Source organism: Heloderma suspectum, chromosome 2 (assembly GCF_057233095.1).
Source record: "Heloderma suspectum isolate Gila_16-S chromosome 2, 16-S_ref, whole genome shotgun sequence".
Taxonomy (NCBI): domain Eukaryota; kingdom Metazoa; phylum Chordata; class Lepidosauria; order Squamata; family Helodermatidae; genus Heloderma; species Heloderma suspectum.
This window is the reverse complement of record NC_139459.1, coordinates 129520919-129544124: the sequence shown is the minus strand read 5'-3', so window position 1 is coordinate 129544124 and position 23206 is coordinate 129520919. Positions and strand designations below refer to the sequence as shown.

Below are 23206 nucleotides of genomic sequence, written 5' to 3'. Positions count from 1 at the left end.
GCCATCTATGCCCACTGGTGTGCATGCTGCATAGTAACGTTCCAGGTAGCTGCAGACAAATGCTGATTGTCCCTCTTTCAGGATACCCCGTTCCAGTAAGCTTTCTGTGGCCACTGAGCCAGCATGCTCAGTCCTCATTGGGCTGTTTTTGGTTCCCTCCTGCCACGCTAGGCTTTCCCTCCCCCAAGACACATTTGTGTACTTCTGCAAACCTTGGGGTTTCCCCAAGTCTTCTGATACCTCCCTCTAGTGTGTAGATGGTGCTGTTTTGCTTACATAAGTATCCACACTCAGAGAATGAGTTCACTATTATTTTACGGCAGCAGTGGGCAGAAGATAGATTGGCATCTACTGGTAGATCTCTGGGTGATTTGTAGTAGATAACCAAGGTTTTGTGACACCAATTGTTTAATAACAGCAACAACAAAAGGGCTCCCCCACCCCCTTTCTAAATTAGGTTGCTGAGTTGGGGAGAAATGTTCCAGTTTGTAGCTACATAACACCTTGAAAAATACACTGGACATCCACTTGTGTGATGCTGGATGTTACTCATTCTGGTTTTCTGTTACGATTTTTACCTTTTCCATAGTCTGAGGTGAATGGTACTACATATTCCCCACTTAGCCCAAGCTATTTCATCAGGGTTTTCTCAGCACATGGCTTACTGAGGGTTTCACAAAATTGGCTACTAAAATGTATAACTTCTATGCCAGTTGTGAAGTACAGATAAGCATGCATGGTGTACGGGGCGGGGAAGTCCAAATAAATGAGATTCCACTATATTGTTTTCTTCTCCAAAGGTGAGTCGAAATTTTGAGCTGGTTGGACGGGTTAACTTAGATCAGTTGGAACAAATGAAGGGAAAAGCGGAGAGTTCCAGCAGCGATGAGGAAGAAAAGGAAGAGGAGATGAGTCCCAAGACAGAAGGGAGAGGTCAGTATTGTTGTCTTGACTCTGATGCCCAGCATAATTCTGCCTCGAGCTGCCTTCAAAGAGCAACATTTTTTAGCTCACCAAGATTTTTTCTTCAGGAACTCTTAAGATTCCTAACAGTTAAAGCAGTAATATAAGTCAAGTCACTGGGCTGGTTCATTTGATCAGAGAGTGGTTAATAAGCTACAGTTGTTTGTTAACCACCCTGTGCATGCTGGTTGAGTGCTGGATGGATTTGCATCATTATGCTCACTGGGCACAGCTTGTTGTGATGTCTGAACCCAGCAATGGTGGTTGGTTGGGGTGTTTAACAAACCACCCAAAACCCATGGCCTGTTTTAGGGTTGCTGGATGCTTTGTTAACTACCCGCCCTCACTGGCTTCAGACCTCACAAGAAGCTGAGCCAATGAGGGTAATTATGTAAATCCAGCCGGCACATGCAGGGCTGTTAACAAGCCACCGTGGCTTCTTAACGACCACCCTACAATCGTGTGAACCAGGTCACTCTGTCTCCAGGGTGCTCCAGAGAAAAGGTCACATTAAAAAGTTTACAATAGCTGTTAAGGGGAGGGGGTGTTGTTGTTGTTTAAATTTCCATCTGAAACTACCACTCTAGGTTCATAATCTCTAGGTCCAATTTAAGGTTTCGACTAACACGAATACATAAAGATACCAAAATCATGGCTAATACGATACCTACCACATGTCAAACACATATCCACACCACACTGCCAGCATCAAATATTTTAAGCACCTGCACAACCAGGCATCCATAGTATTTCAAGCTCTTGACCTGCTGGTTAAATAAGGATTTAACTTAAAGCAATTTTGAAAAAACAGTGGAGTGGGAGTGGGGAGAAAGACCAGATGTTATTTTGATGAGAAAGATGGCTTTTAAATTGCTCTCCTCTTGGAAGTAGATACATAACTTCCAATATATGTTAAATATATGTGGTACAAGCAGAACACCTTTTAGGTTAGACCCATATGGAAAAAAGAAGCTCACACCCCAAACAGAGCAAAGAGCTCATGGGAAAATAGGAGGGGAGAAACGATACAGATATTTTGGTGGTTGTTGGTTTTTCCATTTCTGTACTATCTTAGGCTTAGCCTCCAGGGCAGTTTACAAAACCAAGATAAAATACAAATAAAATATAAACAACACATTAAAAATAATGAGTACATTAAAATATTAAAAAGCCTGCAAAAATTAAAATGTTTTTGCCTGGTGCTGAAAAGATAACAATGTTGGTGCCAGGCGAGTCTCTCTGGGGAGTGAATTCCACAAATGGGGTGCCACCACTGAAGAGGCTCTGAGAAGACTTTAGAGAGATTTTTGTCTATTGTCTTTGCTATTAAGGAGCAAAGAAGTCAGAGCTGCATACACAGCCCAGCCATATAATGGCCCCAGTCCTGATGTTCTCTGTGGAGCTGCATCTCCAGTTGGTGACAGTGTTTGGCCAGCTCCATGCATTCATGTAATCTCCTGTAGCAGGCAGACAAGTAGCAAACCACAACTCTGATTTAGTAGGGCGATATTCAAAGTTGGTGGGAACCTCAAGTGTATAATTCCATATTCATTCCTTCTCAGATAATAGAGTCTGTGGTCTGTGTTTGTCCGGGTTCGACACACATCTCATAATAGCACTTAACTTTCTTGATTGCTTTCTGAGCATTTCACCTACCCTAACTCTATCAATCTTGCAACATTGTTGCAATGAGGCAGGCCAGTATTATTATCCCAGTATTGCAGATTGAGAGAGTTCACTCAGTGGAGTTCATGGAAGATAACAGATTTGAATGGGAGATGTCTTGATTTATAGCCGCGTATAAATTGATTCTTAACTTTCTTTGTTAGCCACAAAGCTACACTAGCGCTTGTGTTTTTCAGTTCAATAGACATTCTTGATTCAGAAGAGTTGATTTTGTTTCCATAATTTAAAAGTCTTGTTGCTTGTTCCTAATATCTGGTAATCAAAGGTATATTGCCTCTGAACACAAAACACAGGCTTTCCATTCTTAGCTATACATGACTAATAACTATTGATATATCTGTTCTCCATAATCACAACTATCAACATTACAGACTATTCCCCTCTAGTAATATTTTCCAGTGCTCCACCAGCCAAATAAAACCCCAGATTGTAAAAGGCAGTTGGACCAGGGAAGTCAAATTGTGAAATTATGCACATCATCTAAAATATACTTGCAGTAAAATTATGCAAATGTCCCCATTCCATATAGATTCTTTTTCAATAGCAGCATTTGGGATATTCAGTAAAACTGCAGATAGCCTCCCCCATTCCCTACCCATGCTGTGACAAATTTATTCTGTTAGGAGGCCAAACTGTGAAATACCTAAAGTGGATAAAGATCAGCATTTTGTGAAGGACACTTTTAGCATCAAGAACACAAAAATCTCTAAAGCAGCCTTCCCCAATCTGGTGCCCTCCAGATGCATTGGACTACAACACCCAGTGTCCCTAGCTGGGATGATGGGAGTTTAGACCAACACATCTGGAAGACCCCAGGTTGGGGAAGGCGGCTCTAAAGTAATGAACAGTCCTGGATAGGTAGTTTTAACAATCACAGCATGGGAAAAGGCTTTGGAAAGCCTTCTCTTCCCAGCACTCTTCCCAGCACTGAAACTGCCAAGGGAAAGAAGGGCAAGCACTCTCTGTGTGCACGAGAGAGAGAGAGATTGTCAGTAGCTTACGTTGGCTCATAAGCTCTGTACGTTATAATAAAATGTGGAAATGAAGCAAGCAGAGATCAGCAGTAAATGAAGCAAAATCCCCATTTCTTTCATTATGTACTTTTAGGGGACTCTGGGAAGGCAGAGGCATTGGCATTCTGTTGTTTTCTTGCGCAAGATAATCCCCACTAAAGAATTAATGCTTAGAGCAGATGGCACCATCTCATTTTCCCTGAAAAGAATCAAGCGAGATAGTCCAAGCAATTATTTTTAATGGCCTGTGTGGTGATCATCTTAATTTTGTAAGAAAACGTTTCATCTTTTGTTTGCTGTCCTACTCTCTTGTTCACATAAGGCCTGCATTTCAGCCATGTGGAATGTCCACTGTGACTTCAAGGAGCTGAGAGTGCTCAATTACACAGGACACAATCCAGCAAAAGCTTAAGCACCTCTAAGTCCCATTGATTTAAGCACATTATTAGCTCTTTCCCACTGAATTCAATGGGACTTAGAAGTTTTTAAATGTTGGTGGATCATACCCATTGTTTTGATTGTCAAGGCATGCACAGATTAATAAAACACTTTAGTGGGTTTTACCCTAAACAAGGAACGTCTTGCATATCATTGGAGTTCATATGTCCAGGAAAACTATGGCTGCCATCCAGTGATTAAATCCATCTGATTAAATCCAGTGGCAAAACTCCCATTCATTTCAGTTGAACTGGATTGCACTGTAAGGTTCCAGCGCTTGAAACAAGTAACTATGCCAGCAGCTGCTCTTGCCTTTTGGATTGCCTCTTCGTGTCACAATAGAAAAAAGATGCTTGCACATACAAAAAATCTACAATGTTCTCCTTGGTTTTTTCCAAGACAGTTCAAAGACTACAATTCTAACTAATTTTACCCCCAAAGAACCCTTGAAAGACCATATTTTTGTGAGTGTCGCGTTAGTCATTTATAACAATGGAAGCATAACAATAAGCCAGAATTGCTGTCTTATCCTGGTTTACTGTGATTGAGCAGTGTGCTGGTGCACGCAGCTCATTCATTTCCCCCTTTGCACAAGTGGGTAAAACAAACCAGAAATGGGAAACTTTGTATGACATTGGAACCCAGGCTCCTAGTTTGCTGTCCCCAAACAAGCCAGGATTCAAAAGCCAACAGCAAACCCTGTTTTATTCCTGGCTTATGAGCCTGGTTTCTTTGGGAGCAAAAACGAGGAGCCTGGGTTCGGACATCATACCAAGCTTCCCATTTCTTCACACACATGAAGGGAGGAGCAAAGTGTGAGCAAATGGCCTCACAGTAAACCATGGTAAGACTGCTATTTTTGTTTATCATAATGTGTGAACGCAGCTAGTGTAAAGAAATTGGTAAGTACCCAGCCTCATGCTCCCTGTTCCTCTGCATCACTGTTTTAGGCTAAATTAGGGATGTACTGATTTTGTTAAATCCGTTCCGTCTGCATTTCACAGATTGCCAGGCATCTTCCTTTCCATTGTGCAGTCATGGTTGGAATCAGACTTTTTAACCAAAATTTTGTTCTACTTGTGCTAATGTGCATTAGCACAAATCCCCACACCCAAAGTGAAGAACACTGCAGGATCCACAAGTCAGAATCTGTTGAGGATGTCACCAGCATCCTTAGGCTAAATAGATCTTTTGCTTCTCTCATAAGCAATATGGAGATGAGTATCTATTTCGCACAAGACAGAGAGGGCTCTTGCATTTCCTGTTCAAATCATGGTAATGTCCAAAGCTAATCTCTGAATGCCGAGACTTCTGTGTTAGAGATCTTTAGGCTCCTTACGTAACTAAAATTCCTAGGATTTTTGAGGGACAACCCAGCAGACTATTAAGGAGAAGATAATTTAAAACGAGGGTAGAAATACAATGGGAAATATGAGATTAATGACTAGCCAATTACATCTGGAGTGGAAGACAAGACTGATAAGTCTGAAAGGTGTATATAAGTTATATGAAATAACGTTTTCTAGCCAAATGTTAATATTTCACAGTTTTTATTAGGCAAAATTTGGTAGCTTCATATATATCTCAGTGAGAGCTGCTGAGTGTCCATCTTCCCTACTGAATCCAAATTTGCATATACCCTAAATCAAGGTGGGCAACTTGTAGCCCTCCACATGTTTTGGCCTACAACTCCCATCATCCCTAGCCAGCATAGTCAGTTGTGAGGGATCATGGGAGTTGTAGGTCAAAACATATGGAGGACTAAAAGTTGCCCACCACCTGCCCTAAATGATTATTTTAGTGTATTGCTACTAGCTAATCTATCTTTGGACTAGGGATTGCGCAGGATTCCCATCTCAGATTTCTTCTTAAGAGGAGTTATTTGTTTACATGAACCTACCTGGATACTACAATCAACATCTGAGGGAGGTTCAGAAGGTGGCAACAAGGGAGAGGGCCTTCTCAGTGGTGGCCCTGATTATGGAATGCTCTCTCCACTGAGGTTCACCTGGTGCCAACACTACCATGTTTTCACGCCAGGTTAAGACTGTCCTCTACTCCCAGGCGTTTGATGGCATATGATAAGGCATTTATGCAAGTTGTTTTTATCAGGTCCAGTATCTTATTGTAGCTGTTTTAGTTGTTTAAATTGTTTTAAATTTTGTATGTTAGAGATTTTATTTTGTTTTTATTATCTTTATATTATCGGTTTGTAATTTTTCTGAATCGCCCAGAGAGCTTCAGGTTTTGGCCAGTATAGAAATGATGATGATGATGATGATGATGAAGGGTTTCAAAAGAAACTTCATTTTCTGTTTTCTTAAAAGAAATATGAGGACTCTTACTCAAGGCTAACATACGCTGTGTTTTCCTCTAGGATCCATGAGGTTCTCAGAGAAAGGACCACCAGAAAAACGTTTCCCGTGTGAATTTTGTGGTCGGACGTTTGCAGAGGGCTCTGAGTGGGAACGGCATGTTCTTAGGCATGGCATGTAAGTTGGTTGGCTGCTCTTAACAGTCCAAGGGAATAGTGGTTGCCCCTCCCCAAGGTATATTATGAAGTAAACAATACGAAGGAAGAGTCCCTTCCAACACAGAAAGTATTGGTGCCTGATATGCTAATTAGTTGTCATTATGGCTTTCTCAAATGCAGCCTAAAGGGCCATATGTGGCCATAAGATAATTTTGAAGAAGCTGCTGAGGCACAGAGGGCAAGTAGGGGCACATGGGACGAAAGAGATGGAGGAAGGAGGCAAGGGGGCAGGAACTATGGAGGATGGCTGCAGCAAAAGAAAGAGTGAGCAGATGCAGGAGAACCACTGAGGAGGGTATTCACAATTGACCCCAGTCTAAACCTGGGCCATCATCCCCACAATCACCACCTATTGGTACTTTAATTAAAGGTGGCTTAGTAGTATTTCTGAGCCTTGGGTTGGACTAGATGACCTCCAACGTTCCTTCCAGCTCTAATATTTTATGATTTTGGTCAAGGAGTGCGGCTTCAGCACCCTGCATAGCTCATTGCCCCTCCTTGACTCACAGGAGTCATAATAAATTATGCCCACTAAATAAATTTGCATATATTTCATTGATATAATCGCTTGTATGCATGTTTGTAAAGTATTCATAATCTGTCAATTTATTTGTATACCTCATTTTCCATATAACATTCTGCTCAAAGCTGTTCACAGAACAATGACAATAACCATAATATCAAATACATCACAATATAACTTTAACAACGCAGTGGCAAAGAGTGTCTATTGCCAGCTTCAGCTGGTATGACAGCTACAACGATTCCTGAGCAGGGGTAGCCACACAGGCACTGGAACCTCAAACTGGACTATTATGTAGAGCTGCCCTTGAGATTGGTTTAGAGGTTGCAACCTAGTGCAGAATGCTGTAACTAGACTGCTCAGTCAAGCTTCCTACTGTGCACATATGATTCTTGTGCTGAAAGCGCAGCACTGGCTGCCATATTGCTTAGCGTCATGCCGAAAATTTCTCCCACATTTTTTTCGACCATTTTCATTCACTTCGATAGAGGAGAAATTGCTTCTGTAAAGAAATTCAACGGTGAAGAGATTTTGGAGAAATGCTCATGGGTTGGGTTTGGGTTTCTTGGGCTTACCTTACTTGGGAGGTGGCCGAGGAGTGACCACAAGTGTCCTGTTTTTCATTGTACAATCATCTCTGTGGCCGCCTGTGGCCTCCTCAGCTTCCTACACTTCAATTAAGGCCCAGTTTAAAGCACCATGAGGGAATTCCTCTCATGGAGCTTTTTCAGATCAGGAAGTGCAGGCAGCCTGGGAGGCTAGCTGTGATTAGGTCCGCTCAAAAACACCACAAAAAAATTACTGAACACCCTGAAAATGAGGCAGAACAATGGAAGCCCCTTTCATGGGGAGAGCACTTTCAGGAAATTGAAGGACTGATTTTGGCAGAGCATGAACTCCACCTCATCCCTGGAGCTAGACACAACACTGCCCCCACTTGTCACATAAGAAGCTGTGCAACAAGCCCTGCCAATGGGAAGCCCTACCTGCGAGAAACTTCAGAATTTTTCCTTCCCCTAGAGAAATTTGGTGAATTGTCTCCCTGGTTTCTCTGCCCACAAACAAGGTGGAGAGTTTCAAGAGGCCATTTGTGCTCAGCTCTAATTTCGTTACCAAATCATGTTCAAGGTGTTAGTGCTAGTTTATCAGGCGCTAATCAGCTCAGGACCAAGTTATCTGAGAAATCATCTCCCCCTGTATAGGCTGCCCCAGTCTCTATGCTCTGAGGGGAAGGCCTTGAATAATGTACCATGAGCAACTGGTGTTCACTTGGTTGTGGTATGGAGGAGGGCCTTTTCCCTTGTGACACCCACCATGTGGAATTACTTCCCCACTGAGATCAGGCAGGCTCCTAGCATGGCTTGTTTACACTGACAAATGCAGACATACCTGTTTGCCCAGGCGTTTTCCTCACCGGTAGCATTGCCAGCTACCCCTGGTTATATTAATGAGATACTTCATTGTTTTATTACTATTTTATTGTTTTATTGATTAGTTTTATGGTATTTTAGCATAAAATAGTATTTTAGCATTTATCTCATGAACCACTTTGGGATATATTTATTTTTAAAATGAAAAGCAGTATAGAAATGTTCTGAAATAAACTCAGTTGTGGTTATTTAAAATGTATCAAACATTTAAATGAGCATTCGATATATCAATAGATCAGTTAACAATATCCAGTATCAATAATAACATTATGCTCACATTAAGCAAGTGTGCGAGCATTATGCTTAATGAGCAATTGGATACTCTAGCTTTTTTCTTTGTGCAGAATGTGGGTTATGTTGCTGCAAAATATTTTAGCACGAAGGACATGCAGCATTAGTTATAGAACTAGTTTGAATGATCCATTTCTATATGGCTGGCATCCCCTCCATTCAACAGAGGGTCATGTAGGCGGCAGCAGGGAATTTTCTTACCTAACCTGACCCCTTCTGATAGTTAGGTTCTGTGATAACATTCACGAGTCTTGTAGAACCTTAACAGCTAACAAATTTATTGTGACATAATCTTTTGTGGGCCAGAGCCCACTTCATCCAATGCATGAAGTTGTCATGTATCCTTCTGAGTATAGAACAGAGGGAAGAAAAACAGATGATGTTGTGTGATAGGTTTGTTTTTTTTACAAAATGAAGCCAAATGACTGTACCATGCAGAGGTAGCAGCAGGTGTGTCACAGCACTATGCAGAGCACAACAGAGTATAGAATCCAAGTGAATTGATGCAAGATGCGGTCCGCATGGTTCTGACCTGCTCCTAGCTACCAGCCACTGATGATAAATATGCATAACAAGATTACTCCCATAAACAAACACCTAAAGAGGACAATACTCTCTGTAGTGAGTTAGAAATTCACAGGACCTGCTGAGACCAAAATCTTCACTGTCAACTTTGTGAATGAATTATAATTCAGCGGCTTCACATTGGAGTCTGCCTTCTAAAGATTTACTGAGGTCAAGATGACTTTTAGGTCTGCTACAGAATGTCCTGAGAGATTGAAATGCTCTCTTAGTGGTATCAGAGTGTTGCTATGTCTGTTCATCACCAGCACTGCTAGTTGGGAGTGGGTTACACCCACACTAATCGCCTCTTATTCATTCAATTGGACTGCATAGTACTTTAGTACATAGAACCACATTCACAGATCTGTCTTGAATTGCTTGATCTTTGGGCCTAATTTTGGTTTTGGGGGTTTTAAAAACAGTTTTCTTCATTTTCTTCTCTCTGTACTTAAGATATATATACCTTCCTCGATTGGTGAATGCTTCAAAGTGGACATTGCCCCATGAAAAGTGTATGCCACAATAAATGTTAGCCTTTATGCTGTTACATGACTCTGTTGTGCTTGCTGCTACAGATGAATTTTGCGTATCTTTCTAGAATTTATAATAACACTGGCTCTACCTAGCAGGAAAAAGCCTCTCAGTTATGGCTCAACTTGTCCTCACGTATCTCTGTGTCAAAAATGGGTGTCAAAAGTGTGTCTCTTCCCTATTGTTTGGATTTCCAGGGCTGTAAATGAAACCAACCGAGTGATTAGTGAAGGTGGCCAGCCAAAAGAGAACGCAGAGGAGAATGTTAAGGTACCAATGGCAGAAGAGATGGAAAGCAGTGTGAAAGTAGTAGTGGACTTTTCCCACAAGAATGAACCTGCCGTCTGTATTGTTGCTGCTGCTGATAAATCACTCCATGAGAATGCAGAGGCCAAAAGCGAATGAGCACCTGGTGTGATTTCAAACAACCTACTTGAACAGTGATGGATGGGATGGGGAGGGGAGGGGGACAAGGAAGAATCAAAGCTGCTTTTAGGACTGAATGATCTATTTTCAAAGCACTGGTACCTGTATGTGTGTGTGTGTGTGCGTGCGTGTGCGTGTGTGTACATATATTAAATTTATTTAATTGAGGATGATGAAATACTCCATTACGTCTCTGCGACTCTTCTGGATCTTGGCAGTGGGAAGTCATGTTCATTTGGACTTCAGAAGCAAACTCCCAAACGTTCCTTGCATTATGCCGTTGTGCTTTGTCATGGAGGATTTGGATTGTTTCGACGATAGAAGTGTCACGAGAATGGAAGAGTGCAGGGGACAACTTTCGGCGCACAAATGTGGGCGCTTTTTTTTTTCTAGTTTTAATATACATATTACGCTTTTCCAGACTGACTGACTGACTGACTTGCTTTAGAAGAAGAAGAAAACAAAAAAAAACTGCTTTTGCTTAAAACAGTCACCTGTTTCCTAGTACCTCAGAATTAACCAAGGGAAATTTAAAAAAAATACAAATCTCTGCATTTGTCAGTACTACCTGTCGTCATTGTGGTTAAATGTAGAGAGAGACTGCTGGGCAAGATGGTGAATGGAAGAGAGAGAAAAAAACCACAACGTTTTAAAAGAAAGGAAAACAAAATTGTGCTCAAAATCCCTGTGGGGGTTTTATTTCTTAAAATACTGTGATTTTTTTAATTATTTTAGTAAAAAAAAATACAAAAAAGAGAGAGAGAGAATTCCTAGATACCTGTCTGTGACTTGTCATCTTTTATTCCAGGTAAGCTGTTTGTTAGCGTTCAGCTATGATTTTAGGGTGTGTGTGTGTGTGGTTTTTTTAAAAAGACTCATGTGACTGACTATGTGCCGTTCTTGTTTTGCCCCATGTCTACGTCTGCTCAGCCTGAGGGATTACAAATACAGCACAATTAAGTTTTTTTTTCATGTAAAGTAACGTTATTTCCCCACCCTGGTCCCCTACCCACCCAGGAGACAAGGTTGGGAAGGAGGATTAGTTCTTGTGAATAGAATGTTCCTTTTTTCCTTCTTTTTAGTTTTAAACATATGGAAATAGCAAAGAAGTAACTTTTTTTAAAGAAAAACAAAAACAAAAAACCCCATTAAACTAAAGAACCAAACTTACAGCACAGCTATGCAGGTTGTGGACCAATCAAAAGGGTCCTCATAATCATTCTGTTGCTTGTCAAATTGAACATCTCTCACTGGTTATTATTTTGGTTATTAAGAACAGTTGCCTTTTGGGGGGCGTCTGTGGTGTGTCTTGTTTCGGTGCGATGGGGGGAGGAGGGGAGGGAGCTAGCTGCTAAACGCATAGTTCTGAAAGCTTGAGGTGACCCAGTTCTATAATATTTGGAGCCAGGAGATCTACTCTTTGTGGATTTCAAGGTGGGAGTTAAACTATTTTGTATCACCTCCCATTAGCTCTTCGCATGAGGGGGAACAGCGTAGCATAAATAGGAATCTACACGCATGGAAATTGAGCTTGTGTTCCATATTCATGCAAAATTCTTTGGACGTTTTGCATGAACATGAAATGGAAGATCCGGGCCCGTGGGTAATGGTCTGATTGTGAACAAAGGGGTTTCTTTCCCAAAAAGTAGAAAGTACTTGACTGAAACCTAGTTTTAGAAATGCATGTGTCTCTTTTGGTTGTTTTTCTTTTTCATTTTTTGTTTGGCGCTTTCTTTAACTTTGGGGGTATGGGATGGGAGGGTCGGGAGACAGGAAGCTGCTGAGAAGTCAGTATCCCAACAGAACTTCTCATCAAATTGATGGCAAAAAAGAGGAAAAAAAGAAAGAAAAAGAATACTGTTGCATTTGTGGAATAAGTGCTACTTGAAAAGCATGGTGTTTTGATTTGAGGATTCATATTTTGTGGGGCTGGGTTTTTTTTTTATTTGGAGGGAGGGAGAGTCATGTGGAAAACACATTGGAAGGACAAGTATAAATACACATTTTGTGTCTGAATGTTTTCTTTTTAATTGGCCTCATTTCAAATGTATTTAAACAGTTCCATACCTGGATTGGGTGTTCGTAATGGTTACCAAAAATGAAAAAGATGAAAAAAAAAGAAATAAATAAATGATTGTGACATGCTTTTATCACTACTTTATTTTTCAAATAACATGTAAATATTGTAATCCATTGGATTTGTTTTGTTTTGTTTTTTTGCTAACCTGTTAATAAATATATGGGACCATTATCCTTTTTAACAAGTCTAGAATGTCATATTTTTTTTTCCTTGTGTTTTTTTCCTCCCAAATGTATGCCTTGATATATTGTGGACACACATTTTAGATGCATTATTATGATTCTGTTGGCTGTAATGATGACCTAGGATTGAGAATAACATTTTTTTTTCATTTGTTTAATTTATACAGAGGACTTTTTCAGAGTTTGACAGAAGGAAATAAATAGCAAAATGATAACCCACTGGCTTCAGAACTCAGTATTTCCTAATTAAAATTAACTACTGCTCAGTGTTTGGTGGACAAGGAGTGGAAGTTCTGAAATGTTGCACTGATAACTTTTTTTAAGGCAAAAGAAAACGAATAAAGAATTTTCAAAAGCGAGTGTGTGTATGGTTCTATCCAGTTGAGAATTAAATCCCCTTGCTTGTTTTCTTTTGAGTCTTGTTTCAAAACTGAATAATGGGGTGGATGGGTATTCTTTGTATTTCATCTGGGGGGGGGGGGTTACTCCACAAAAGCAAGGACTGTAAATACTTTTCAAGCTTTACTGCTTTTTCCCCACCAAAAACATGTTTTGCTTTTTTTTTATTTAAAAGTTAACACATTTTTCTTAGTTCATAACCAAATAAACCTTAACAGTATTTATTGCATTGATTCAGCTACAGTAAAGTCTTTCAAAGACTGTAGTCCAATGCATACTTACTTCAGAATAAATCCTACTGAACTCAGTGGAGCTTACCTCTGAGTAAACGTGCTGAGAGTCACTGTAGTTCCCATTGAAATCAGTGGGACATGGAAGCACATACCCTTGGCTGGACGTGAAATGATTATTTCAATAAAATTCAGTCTGAATTCATTCTAGCACCCAAATTGTTCTTGTCAGCAGCTAATTAGCTAAACTTGCAAAAATAAAACAAGTTTTGCAACAGTTTAAAAAAACAAAAAGGTGCTGGGAGAGCACCTGGGTTCCGTGCTAGTGGGGCCATAGCATTAAAGTTTCTGGTAGACTGCACGAGTGTAGCAGGTTCGCCTCTATAGTTCACTTCTGTCATCACTTGGGGACCATGTGATGCTCTAATTCAGAGATGGGAGAATATGTGGCCCTCCAGCTGTTGGACTGCAGCTCCCACTGTCCCTCATCATTGGCTATGCTGTCTAGGGCTGATGGGAGGTGCAGTCCAACAACATCTGGATGGCTACACATTCCTCACCCCAGCTCTACTCTCTGTGGGGCTCCCTTTCCGTTCAGCACCTAGCACAAACTTAGTCCTATCTTCCATGGTTCTTCAAGGCCCAACTAAGCTTATTTTTATTTCCTTGTTGCCCATTAATTATATCCCTGCCTGTGATCTTTGCAGAAAACAATATATGGAGCAGAGAAGCAAGAGCCAGAAGGTGAATCAAGATCGAATGAGCAAATCCCTTATTTTGGTTGGGGCTAAGGACTAGGGTTAAACCAGGAGTGAGGGATTTGTGGCCCTCCAGAAGTGGGATTACAGTGCCTATAATCCCTGACAATGAGCCATGATGGCTGGGGCTGATGGGAGTCGGAGTCCAACAACATCTGGAGGGCCACAACCTCCCCAACCCTGGCTGAGTCAAAAGGGCAGGAGGAAGAATACGGTGAGAGCTGTTTAAGAAAGCAGGGAACCTTAACGGTGTTTAGCAAAGGTTGGTTGGTCAGTTTGTTTGCTTGGGTTTTTTGAAAGAAAAGAACTTCTCTAAAAGTTTTGCTGCTTTTTCTTCTCTTGTCCCAAAAGTTTTATTTTTAATAGTAATGCACTTTTAAAAAATAAGAACTTAAAGCACTGTACAGCCAATAAATAAAACTACATTTAAGCAAGACATGATCCAGTATAAATTAAAGCACTTTTAAACTTGCTTTATTTCAATAGGAGTAGAAGTCACATTTAATTCTCTCCCACCTGAAATAAATAGGGCTAGTTATCAGGCTGTAGGATGGAAGTGAGTGCCCGGTCTGGGACCAAGGACACCACACACCCCCTCCCACAGTCTAATCCTGATTTATGGAAGAGGGTACCTGGACCCAAGGAGAGTAGAGGAGGCCTGCATGCTCAGGATACCTGGGGGGGGGGGCAGGGGGAGGTCTACCTGCAGGGTAATTTTGTTTGGGGGCTATTGTTATGCTTGTATTTATTTATATCTTGCTTTTTCTCCAAGGAGTTCCAGGTTGTGCTTCTCCCATTTTATCCTCGCAACAACCCTGCGAGATGGGTAAGGCTGAGAAAGAGGGAGCGACTGGTCCAAAGTCACCTGTTCAGCTTCATAGCTGAGTGGGAATTTGAACCTGGGTCTTCCTGGCATTCTAGCCACTACATCGTGCCAGCTTCAAGACATCAACTTCGCCATGACCTCATAAACCATGTTCTCTTGGCATCAGCCTTTCATCTGCAAGAATAACGATCTTTGACAGGGTTCTTTTACAGATTACTGATATAACGTATGCAAAGCACTTCGAATACAAGTGCTAGACAAATGCTAAGGAAGATTAGAATTATTATAATTGGCTAGCTGCAAATGACCTCCAAATAGCATCTCTAATGTCCAGTTAGATATGTGCTGCGTCATTACAAGGAAGTAAGATACCTGCACATCACTGTTATTCTTGAGTAATAATCTGGGCTATTACATGCTCAAAATTCAAGGAGCACACCATAATTACATCTAAGATCAATCAGTGATCGCCAGAACGCTGTACACGTGGCTAATTTGTTCTTGAGCGGAAAGAGATGATGATTTTAATTCTCACGCAAAATGAGCCTCCTTAATTAAACAACCATGTAACAAAAATGAAAAGCACCATTCTGAAGTAAACATTGGCCGAAATATGGGGCGGAGGTGGAGTAGCGAGGCGCTTAGATGAGCTTTCCATTACCACAATTCCACCTTTTTTTTTTTGCTTTGGCCTATTGTTTGGAGTGTGTGCGTGTGTGTTCGCCTTGCCCCAAGGGCCAAGGAGAAGACCATGAGTTCCAAACAATGCTTTTGCCAGTAGTTCAGCGATAGTAGCCATCTAGGAGCCCATATTTAGAGCCACTGCTGAACCGAAGCTATACTAGGTTGTTTAATGCACCCTACTGTTCAATACAGCCAGCACTGAAGCGAATAAAGGGTTTAAACACAGCAACTCTATGCTACGTAGGTAAGGCTATTAGTGAAGACTACAGATCTATGCAATGCGCTGTTTCAAAGACAAATCAAAGATCATAATAATTAGGCTGGTGTTGCAGGTCAGCATCACTGGGCACCCGTTGGGCTTCCAGAGCCCACCTAAAAGTGGTCCTCCTTCCTGTTGCTACCTCCGCTGTCCAAGCATATGAACACTGACAAGAATGAGGAGTCAAGAGTCGCGTCCATTTGCTGTGCCCTTTCCTCCTGCGCAGTGGTGCAGATTGGACTCCCTCACTTGGGAGAGGGCAAGAGAGGTGAGCCTACTGAGGGAGCAGGCCCGCTGGAAGCTCTTACTGCCAGTAGCCACGTCTTGGGAGAGGCGTTTCAACCTTTTATAATGAGGGAAAACTACAAAAGCCGGGAAGCCACCAAACGATCACCAGTTGGAGAAAAGGGGGTAGGGCAAGGGGGCATGGCTGTCTGGGGCATCCTAGAGAGGCAGACTGGGATCCCAGGCAGGCTGGATTTGTCCCACAGGCCCTGATGTAAGGAACATAAGAAAAGCTCTGGTGGTCAGACCAATATATCCATTTGGTCCATTTAGTTTGCCATTTCCAGAACCTTAACAATGTTCGGATCCCTGATGGGATAAAGGTGTTTAGTTTAAATCCAATATATAGGTTTCAGTTACAGCTGTGTGCAAATGGCCTCTCAGAATTCTCCACCCTAATTGTGAGTAAACAAATTGGGAGGACAATTTCACCAAATTTCTTTAGGCGAAAGAGAGATTCTCCCAATGGTTTCTCACAGACAGGGTCTGTGAGAACACTGGCAGTTCATGTTGCACCGCTTCTGTCGTCTTTCCTAAGGGTTTTTGCACTGCCTCTGCCAGTGGCACAGCAGCAATTGTGTTGGCAGCCCCCATTTTGCATCCTGCACAATGCCCCATACCTAGTGTCATTCCAGGGCATTTGTGGGGTGGGGAGAAAGGCCAGCACACAAAAATAATGAAGGATGTGTGAAGAAAATTCTGCAAATTGGCCTTTTATTTCCAGGGGGATAAGAAAAATCTCAGAACGTTTCTGAGGAAATGGCTTTGAGAAATTTTGGCTCAGCACTAGTTGTCATTCTGCGGGGTTCAGCACCTTCCAAATGTTAAATTTCTGAGGGGTGATTGTGGATACATCTCTAATGCAGATGCTTATCACATGGCTGCTTCCCTGAAAGCTCTGTAACAGGTGTGACGGGGACAGTGCGGTGTCCAGCTTCAGGTAAGAGGTGGAGTTAGCACTGTGCCAAAATCTGTCCTCCCTTTCCCAAAAGTTTTTTCCCCCCATGAAAGGGGATTCCATTTTTCTGCCTTACTCTGAAGGCATTTTATAATTTCCTTTGGTGGTGTTTTTGAGATTACCTGATCACTGCAAGATGGCCAAGAGTTCTCTGTATTTTCTTTCTATTATACATCTTTCCAGTGCTTTGCGGCCTCTGAGGCTGCCTGAGCTTCCTGATCTGAAAAAGCCCTATGGGAGAAATTACCTCATGATGACTTTCCCTGGGCTTTAATTGAAGTGCGGGAAACTAAGAAGGCTAAAGGCTGCTGGAGAGATTATTGTACAATGAAAGGCCAGATGGTCGTGCGTGCTTCTCAGCCACCTCATAAGTAAGGGAAGCACAAGAATCCAGAATCCAACCCATGAGAATTTTTCTGAAGCTTTCTCCTTGGCATTTCTTTTCAAAAGCAATTTCTTTTCTGTCAAATTGAATGGGAATGGTTGAAAAAAATGTGGAAGAAATTTTCAGCACAGCATTAGTTTCAGTCAAGAAAGAGATGTTTCTTCCTCGTGGTCGCTATGCATCATACATATGGGCTCTGCACTTGTGCGGAGCCTCGATTTGGGAAACTTCTATAGCTGAGGCATTATGGCAGGAACCCTCCCCCACTGCCCTACTGCGCATGCCCCTAGCGGGTTCCCACCTATTCCCTCAGTTCTGCATTGACCGCCATTGTGGCAGCCTTGTGAATGACTTCTCTGTTTGATATAGCATTTTTTGGCATAGCGCTGAGGTGTTTTTATTTTATTTTTATCTTCCTACTATCCTTTCTTCCTTTACGTGATGTTTTATTTCTTTTATTTTTCTTGTGATCTTTTCAATCGTGCTGCCCCTTCAAGCATATGGCCTTAAAGGCTCCATTTAGGAAGTGGGGGCGCTCTGGGGGTAAGCTTCCACCCAGATGGGCACTCTTTGTGTTTATTTTGCCTTGGTGAAAGGCATGTTGTGGAGTCTTGCCCACATTGTATGTCCTTCGCTAAGCAGGCTCATAAGAACCAAAACAATAGATTCAAGGCAGTTCTATGGAAGAGGGCTCTTGAGGTAGCAGACACACAAGAGCACTGATGGCTTCGACCCGGCTAACTGTTAAAGACCATGTGTCATCAGAGGGGTTGGAAGAGGTGCAGTCGGCGAAGTCATCTCCACAGTCAGCTCCGGATCTAGCGATGGGCCGTTCTGGTCCCCCTTCTCCAGGACATTCTTTAGCAATCTCTGTGGCTTTCAAAGAAAGCAAGAACATCCAAGTCTGCCAACATCCAAAAGAAAAAGGAGGCAAAAAGATCAGCTGTCTCTCCAGCTAAGATTCCTGCATATCTCCCTACACCTCTGCCACTATTCAATTCCAGTGAGAGTTGGGCCTTCAATACTGACCTCGGTACGCATATTCACAGCCTCTGCACCAGATGGTGAGATAAGGGACTCCACTCCTGTGAGGGATGGCAGACAGCCTGGTAGGAATGACCATCAAAACTGCTCACTGGATTCCATGTTCTCGAAGTACTATCAGCCAGATAGATGGGATAGCAAGCTTCCACTCCGACATTATCGGGACAGGAACAGGTCTCCCCATTCAGACTGGGATGGGCAATCTGAGTGGTCCTTACCCTGAGGCATCACTATGCTTGGGACGACTGGCACTTTCATTGCTCCTGAGAGATCCCACATGGTTGCTACAAATATCCTGGATGAACTTCATATTGGTTCAGCTCTGCACCGTCGGCTACGTTGTCTTGGCCACATGGGGACGAATGCTTTTTGCCTCCACTTCCACCATCGGTATTAAGGGTAGTGGCCCGTCTTGCGCAGCCTCCAGTTCCAGGCCCTTCAGCAGTGGTAAGGCAAAGGGTCCCTACACCATCAGGACCAACATCAGTTGCACTACCTTTGCCAGCCCACGGGTCAGGCCAGCCTCATGAGTCCCTGTGCTCAGCCACAGAAGACTATCAGTCCAATGCAGCATCACTGTGTCCTGTTGCCCTACCATTGTTTCGCCAGATGGAATGGTAGGTTCCCAAGATCCAGCATCTCCATCTGAAGATATGCGACACTTCTCTAAGCAGATCCTGAGGATGGCCCAATCTCTGGGTTTGGAAGCACAGCAACCAGTACAGAAGATTAAAGACACAGTTTTTGATGTAGTGCATGTAGAAGTGAACACACCTGTGGCAATCCCATTCTCACAGACCCAATTCCAGACCAATACATATCTCGACAGCAGGCATCATCACGACAGAAGTGACATTACTCCAGCACAGCCAAGTCTCAGTTGTCCCATAGGAAGGGTGATTTTCTCAAAAAAAACAACAGCTTCAACTCCCCCCTTCTATCTCTTCATCCTCCTGACTGTCTTCCCCTCTTTGGCTTTCATTGGTCCTTCTTTCTCCCATTCTGGGCATCCATAACATTAGATGTCTGGGTCTTAAACATCATTTGGACAGGCTACAGAATCTAGGGATGTCAGAGAATTCTGCCACGGATTCCAGTGAGGGAATGGCCTCCCACCCCCCGCCACCCCGTTGGATCCCCCTGGGACAGAACTTACCTGGGGCGGATGTGGCGGCGGCGGCGGCGGCGGCGGCTCCAGCGGCTCCAGCTGGTCTCCCAGCCGGCCGTGGCCGGGCTGCTGCGGCCACCATTTGGGTTCTTGCAGCCATGATAGGCTACGTAAGTATTTACGTAACCTATCACGGCAAAGAGCAGGGATGCAAATGGCCGCTGCTACACCATTTGTGCCCCTGCTCTTTGCCTTGATAGGCTACGTAAGTATTTACGTAGCCTATCACGGTAAAGGCAGCCACGCAAATGGAGTAGCAGCTGCCATTTGTGTGGCTGCCTTTACCGTAATAGCCTACGTAAATACTTATGTAGCCTACAATGGCAAAGAGCAGGGGTGCAAATGGCATAGCGGCCGCCATTTGCATCCCTGCTCTTTGCCGTGATAGGCTATGTAAATACTATCACGCCCTGGCCGGCGGCTCCATGGAGCTGCCACAGAGCCGCTGCGGAGTGGAGCCAGCTTGGGGAGGATTCCAGGGGGAGGGACGGAGCACCTCCCCCCCACTGCGGATGCCCTGGTGCAGAGCCAGGTAAGGGATTCGTACATCCCTAACAGAATCAAATTCGATACTCTCCCTCGTTTTTCAGGCATACGGCTCCTTCCCATATAGTATGGTCAGAAGTTAAAAGTCAAAGGAGTTCCTACTTGTGAGAGTTCCTACTTACACAGATGCACGGAGGTTTTTACTCCCATTATTTTATGGTGCTGAGAAAGGATGGGGGCTGTGCCTGATTTTGGATGTTGGAGATGTCAACAAGTTCATTACCCCAAGAAATTTTGGATGACAACCCTAACTTCAATTTTGCCTCTGTTGCAAAAGGGAGATTGGTTCGCTTCCATCTACTTAAAGGACGCTTACTTTCATATTGACATAGAGAAGTACAGCCAACGTTTTCTCTGTTTTGAAATCGGTGGAGATCCCTACCAGTTCACAGTACTACCCTTCGGCCTTGTGACAGCTCCAAGGGTCTTTACAAAGTCTATGACTGTGGTGTGTGCATACCACTGGACATGTGGTATTCAGACATACCCATATATTGACGATTGGCTCCTTATTGCTCAATCAGAAGTGAGTCTCCACCGTGCCATCAGGTACACAGTGAATGAGCTGGGTGTTTTGGGCTTCTGTGTCAACAGAGAAAAGTCAGTGCTGCTGGTCACTCAAATAATCCAATTTATCATGGCATCCATAGACTCAGTCTCGGGCCAGGCGTATCTACCCCTGGATTGTGTGAGGGCATTAACTCATTTGGCCATAGATGTCTATTGCTTCAACATGGTAAGGGCTGTTACCATACAGAAGCTACTAGGTCTGATGGTGGCTACGGCTGCTGTAGTTCCCTTTGCCCACCTTTGAACAAGGATGTTGCAGAATTGGTTCATCAGGAAATTCAACCCTGGTCAAAGAACCAAGTTACATGCTCCCACCAGGTTGTCAGCTTCATTAAGGTGGTGGATGGTCATGGATCATCTTTTGGTGGGGATGCTGATTCAGCAGCCCTCTCCATCAAGAATGCTCACCACAGATGCCTCCCTTACTGGATGGAGAGCTCATTGCAGGAGCCTCACAGCACAAGGCACTTGGACAAGTGTTGAAGCTATTCACCATATAAACGTTTTAGAGCTTCTCACTGTCGAAAGGGCCCTGAAGGCTTTCAACAAAGTCCTTCACAAAGTAATGTGTGAATACTGTCGAACAATATGACAGTAGTCTTTTATGTGAACAAGCAAGGGGGGACTCTTGGTCAACCTTACTATACGGATCCTAGTCTGGTAGATTATGTGGGGAATCACACTGACAGCTGTTCATATCACAGGGATGGACAATGTGTTGGCAAACAGACTCATTCCATCTTATCAACCATCCCACATATGGCAGCGGAATCCGGACATTTGAGAGAAGGTGTTTCTCTGTTGGGGCCACCCATCCATGGACCTATTCACCACAGAAGAGAATACTGTTTGTGAGAGATTCTGCAGGTGAGCAGGCCGAGGTGCTGGGTCTCTCGGGGATGCTTTTACCCATGAATGGTGGGGCCAGCTTCTATACCTTTTCCCTCTCTTTCCACTGCTAACACGAGTTATAGCAAAGGTGGAATGGCAGCGGACATACTGTATACTGATTGTCCCTTGGTGGCCATGGCAAACATGGTTCGCCTGACTCCTACATCAATCCAAGGGGGAATACATTCGACTCCCGTCAATGCCGAGCCTTCTCTCTCAGGACAGAGGAAGCGTTCGACATCTGGACCTAATTTCCTTACATCTCACGGCTTGGAGGATCCGGCATCAGGTACGCTGAACTTCCCTGCACACATCCTGGATGTGGCTAGGAAACCAACCGCTCAAAAGTTCTATGCTGGGAAATTGGCAACATTTTCTGAGTTTACCGGCAAGGATTCCTTTGATCTGATGGGGTGTTCCATCCCGCAAATACTTCAGTTTCTAATTTCACTTTGTGAGAGTGGGCTTAAATATTCATCCCTCCAAGTTTATTTAGCGGCCATTTCTGTGTCGTACCCTGCAGTTGACAGTTTTTTCAGTTTTCTCACCCCCTCTGCTTTGGCAGTTTATGTGAGGAATTAGAAACCTCACACTTCCTGTGAGACATCTGATACTGCCATGGAGCTTGTTGGTTTTACAGGCTCTCACTAGGAAACCCTTTGAATCCTTGGCTACTGTGGACCTTCATCTACATTCATGGAAGATGGCATTTCTAGTAGCCATCACTTCTGCATAGTGTACGGGGTTGTGCTTTACGTGTTGATCCTCCTCCCTACATGGTTTTCCACAAGGACAAGGTTGTTCTACACCCAGATATTACTTTCTTACCCAAGATAGTATCTGAATTGCACTTAAATCAGGATATGGTCTTCCCCGCCTTTTTTTTTATGCACCCCACCTCTTGAGTTGAATCAGCTTGACATACTCTTGACATCTGTAGAACTTTAGCTTTCTACAAGGCTCAGTCTGAATCCTTTCACCTGTCTCCGTGACTTTTTCTGTGTTATGGAGGGACTAAGAAGGGTTTGCTTGTCTCTTCCCAGCGTTTTGCTTCATGGATGGTACAGACTGAAGCTCACTTATGGATTGTCAGGACTGGGGTTGCTGGGACAAATAGACGTGCATTCAACAAGAGCGGTGGTGACTTCGGAGCACCCTTGCTGGACCTTTCAGCATGTAAGGCTGCAAAATGGTCAACTCCACATTTAGCTTCTCGATGTCCATTCTTGAGCGAATGGCTCCTTTGGTGGGAAGGTTCTATCAATGGTTTTGCATTGAGACACTGACCTACCTTCTGGTGAGTGCGTTTGTTAATTGTCCATATGTGTGATGCTGCACAGAGGCCACTAAGAAGAAAGGCAGGTTACTTACCTGGAACTGGAGTTCTTCGAGTGGTCATCTGTGCATTCACACAACCCACTCACCGTCCCCACTTCGGTGTTGATGTCATATGTGCTTTGAAAGTGTTCCACTTGGTTCCAGGAGGGCCACAATAGGTGGTCTCTTGGGAACTGAGGTAATAGTGGGAACCTGCTCAGGGAAT

At 43.3% G+C, this 23206-nt stretch overlaps 1 protein-coding gene across 3 annotated transcripts in view; it reads left to right on the top strand.

The window, feature by feature from the left end:
• Positions 1-12492, top strand: part of ZNF462 (zinc finger protein 462) — a 147008-nt gene extending 134516 nt beyond the window's left edge. For 2 of the 3 annotated variants that reach the window (XM_084834758.1, XM_084834756.1), the window contains 3 exons: positions 801-933; positions 6478-6592; positions 10170-12492. In XM_084834758.1, the coding sequence (XP_084690884.1) occupies positions 801-933; positions 6478-6592; positions 10170-10377 (456 nt within the window). In that variant the 3' untranslated portion in view covers positions 10378-12492. The remainder of the gene's footprint in view (positions 1-800; positions 934-6477; positions 6593-10169) is intronic. The other variant, XM_084834757.1, reaches the window with a different exon arrangement.
• The last annotated feature ends 10714 nt before the right edge of the window (positions 12493-23206 follow it).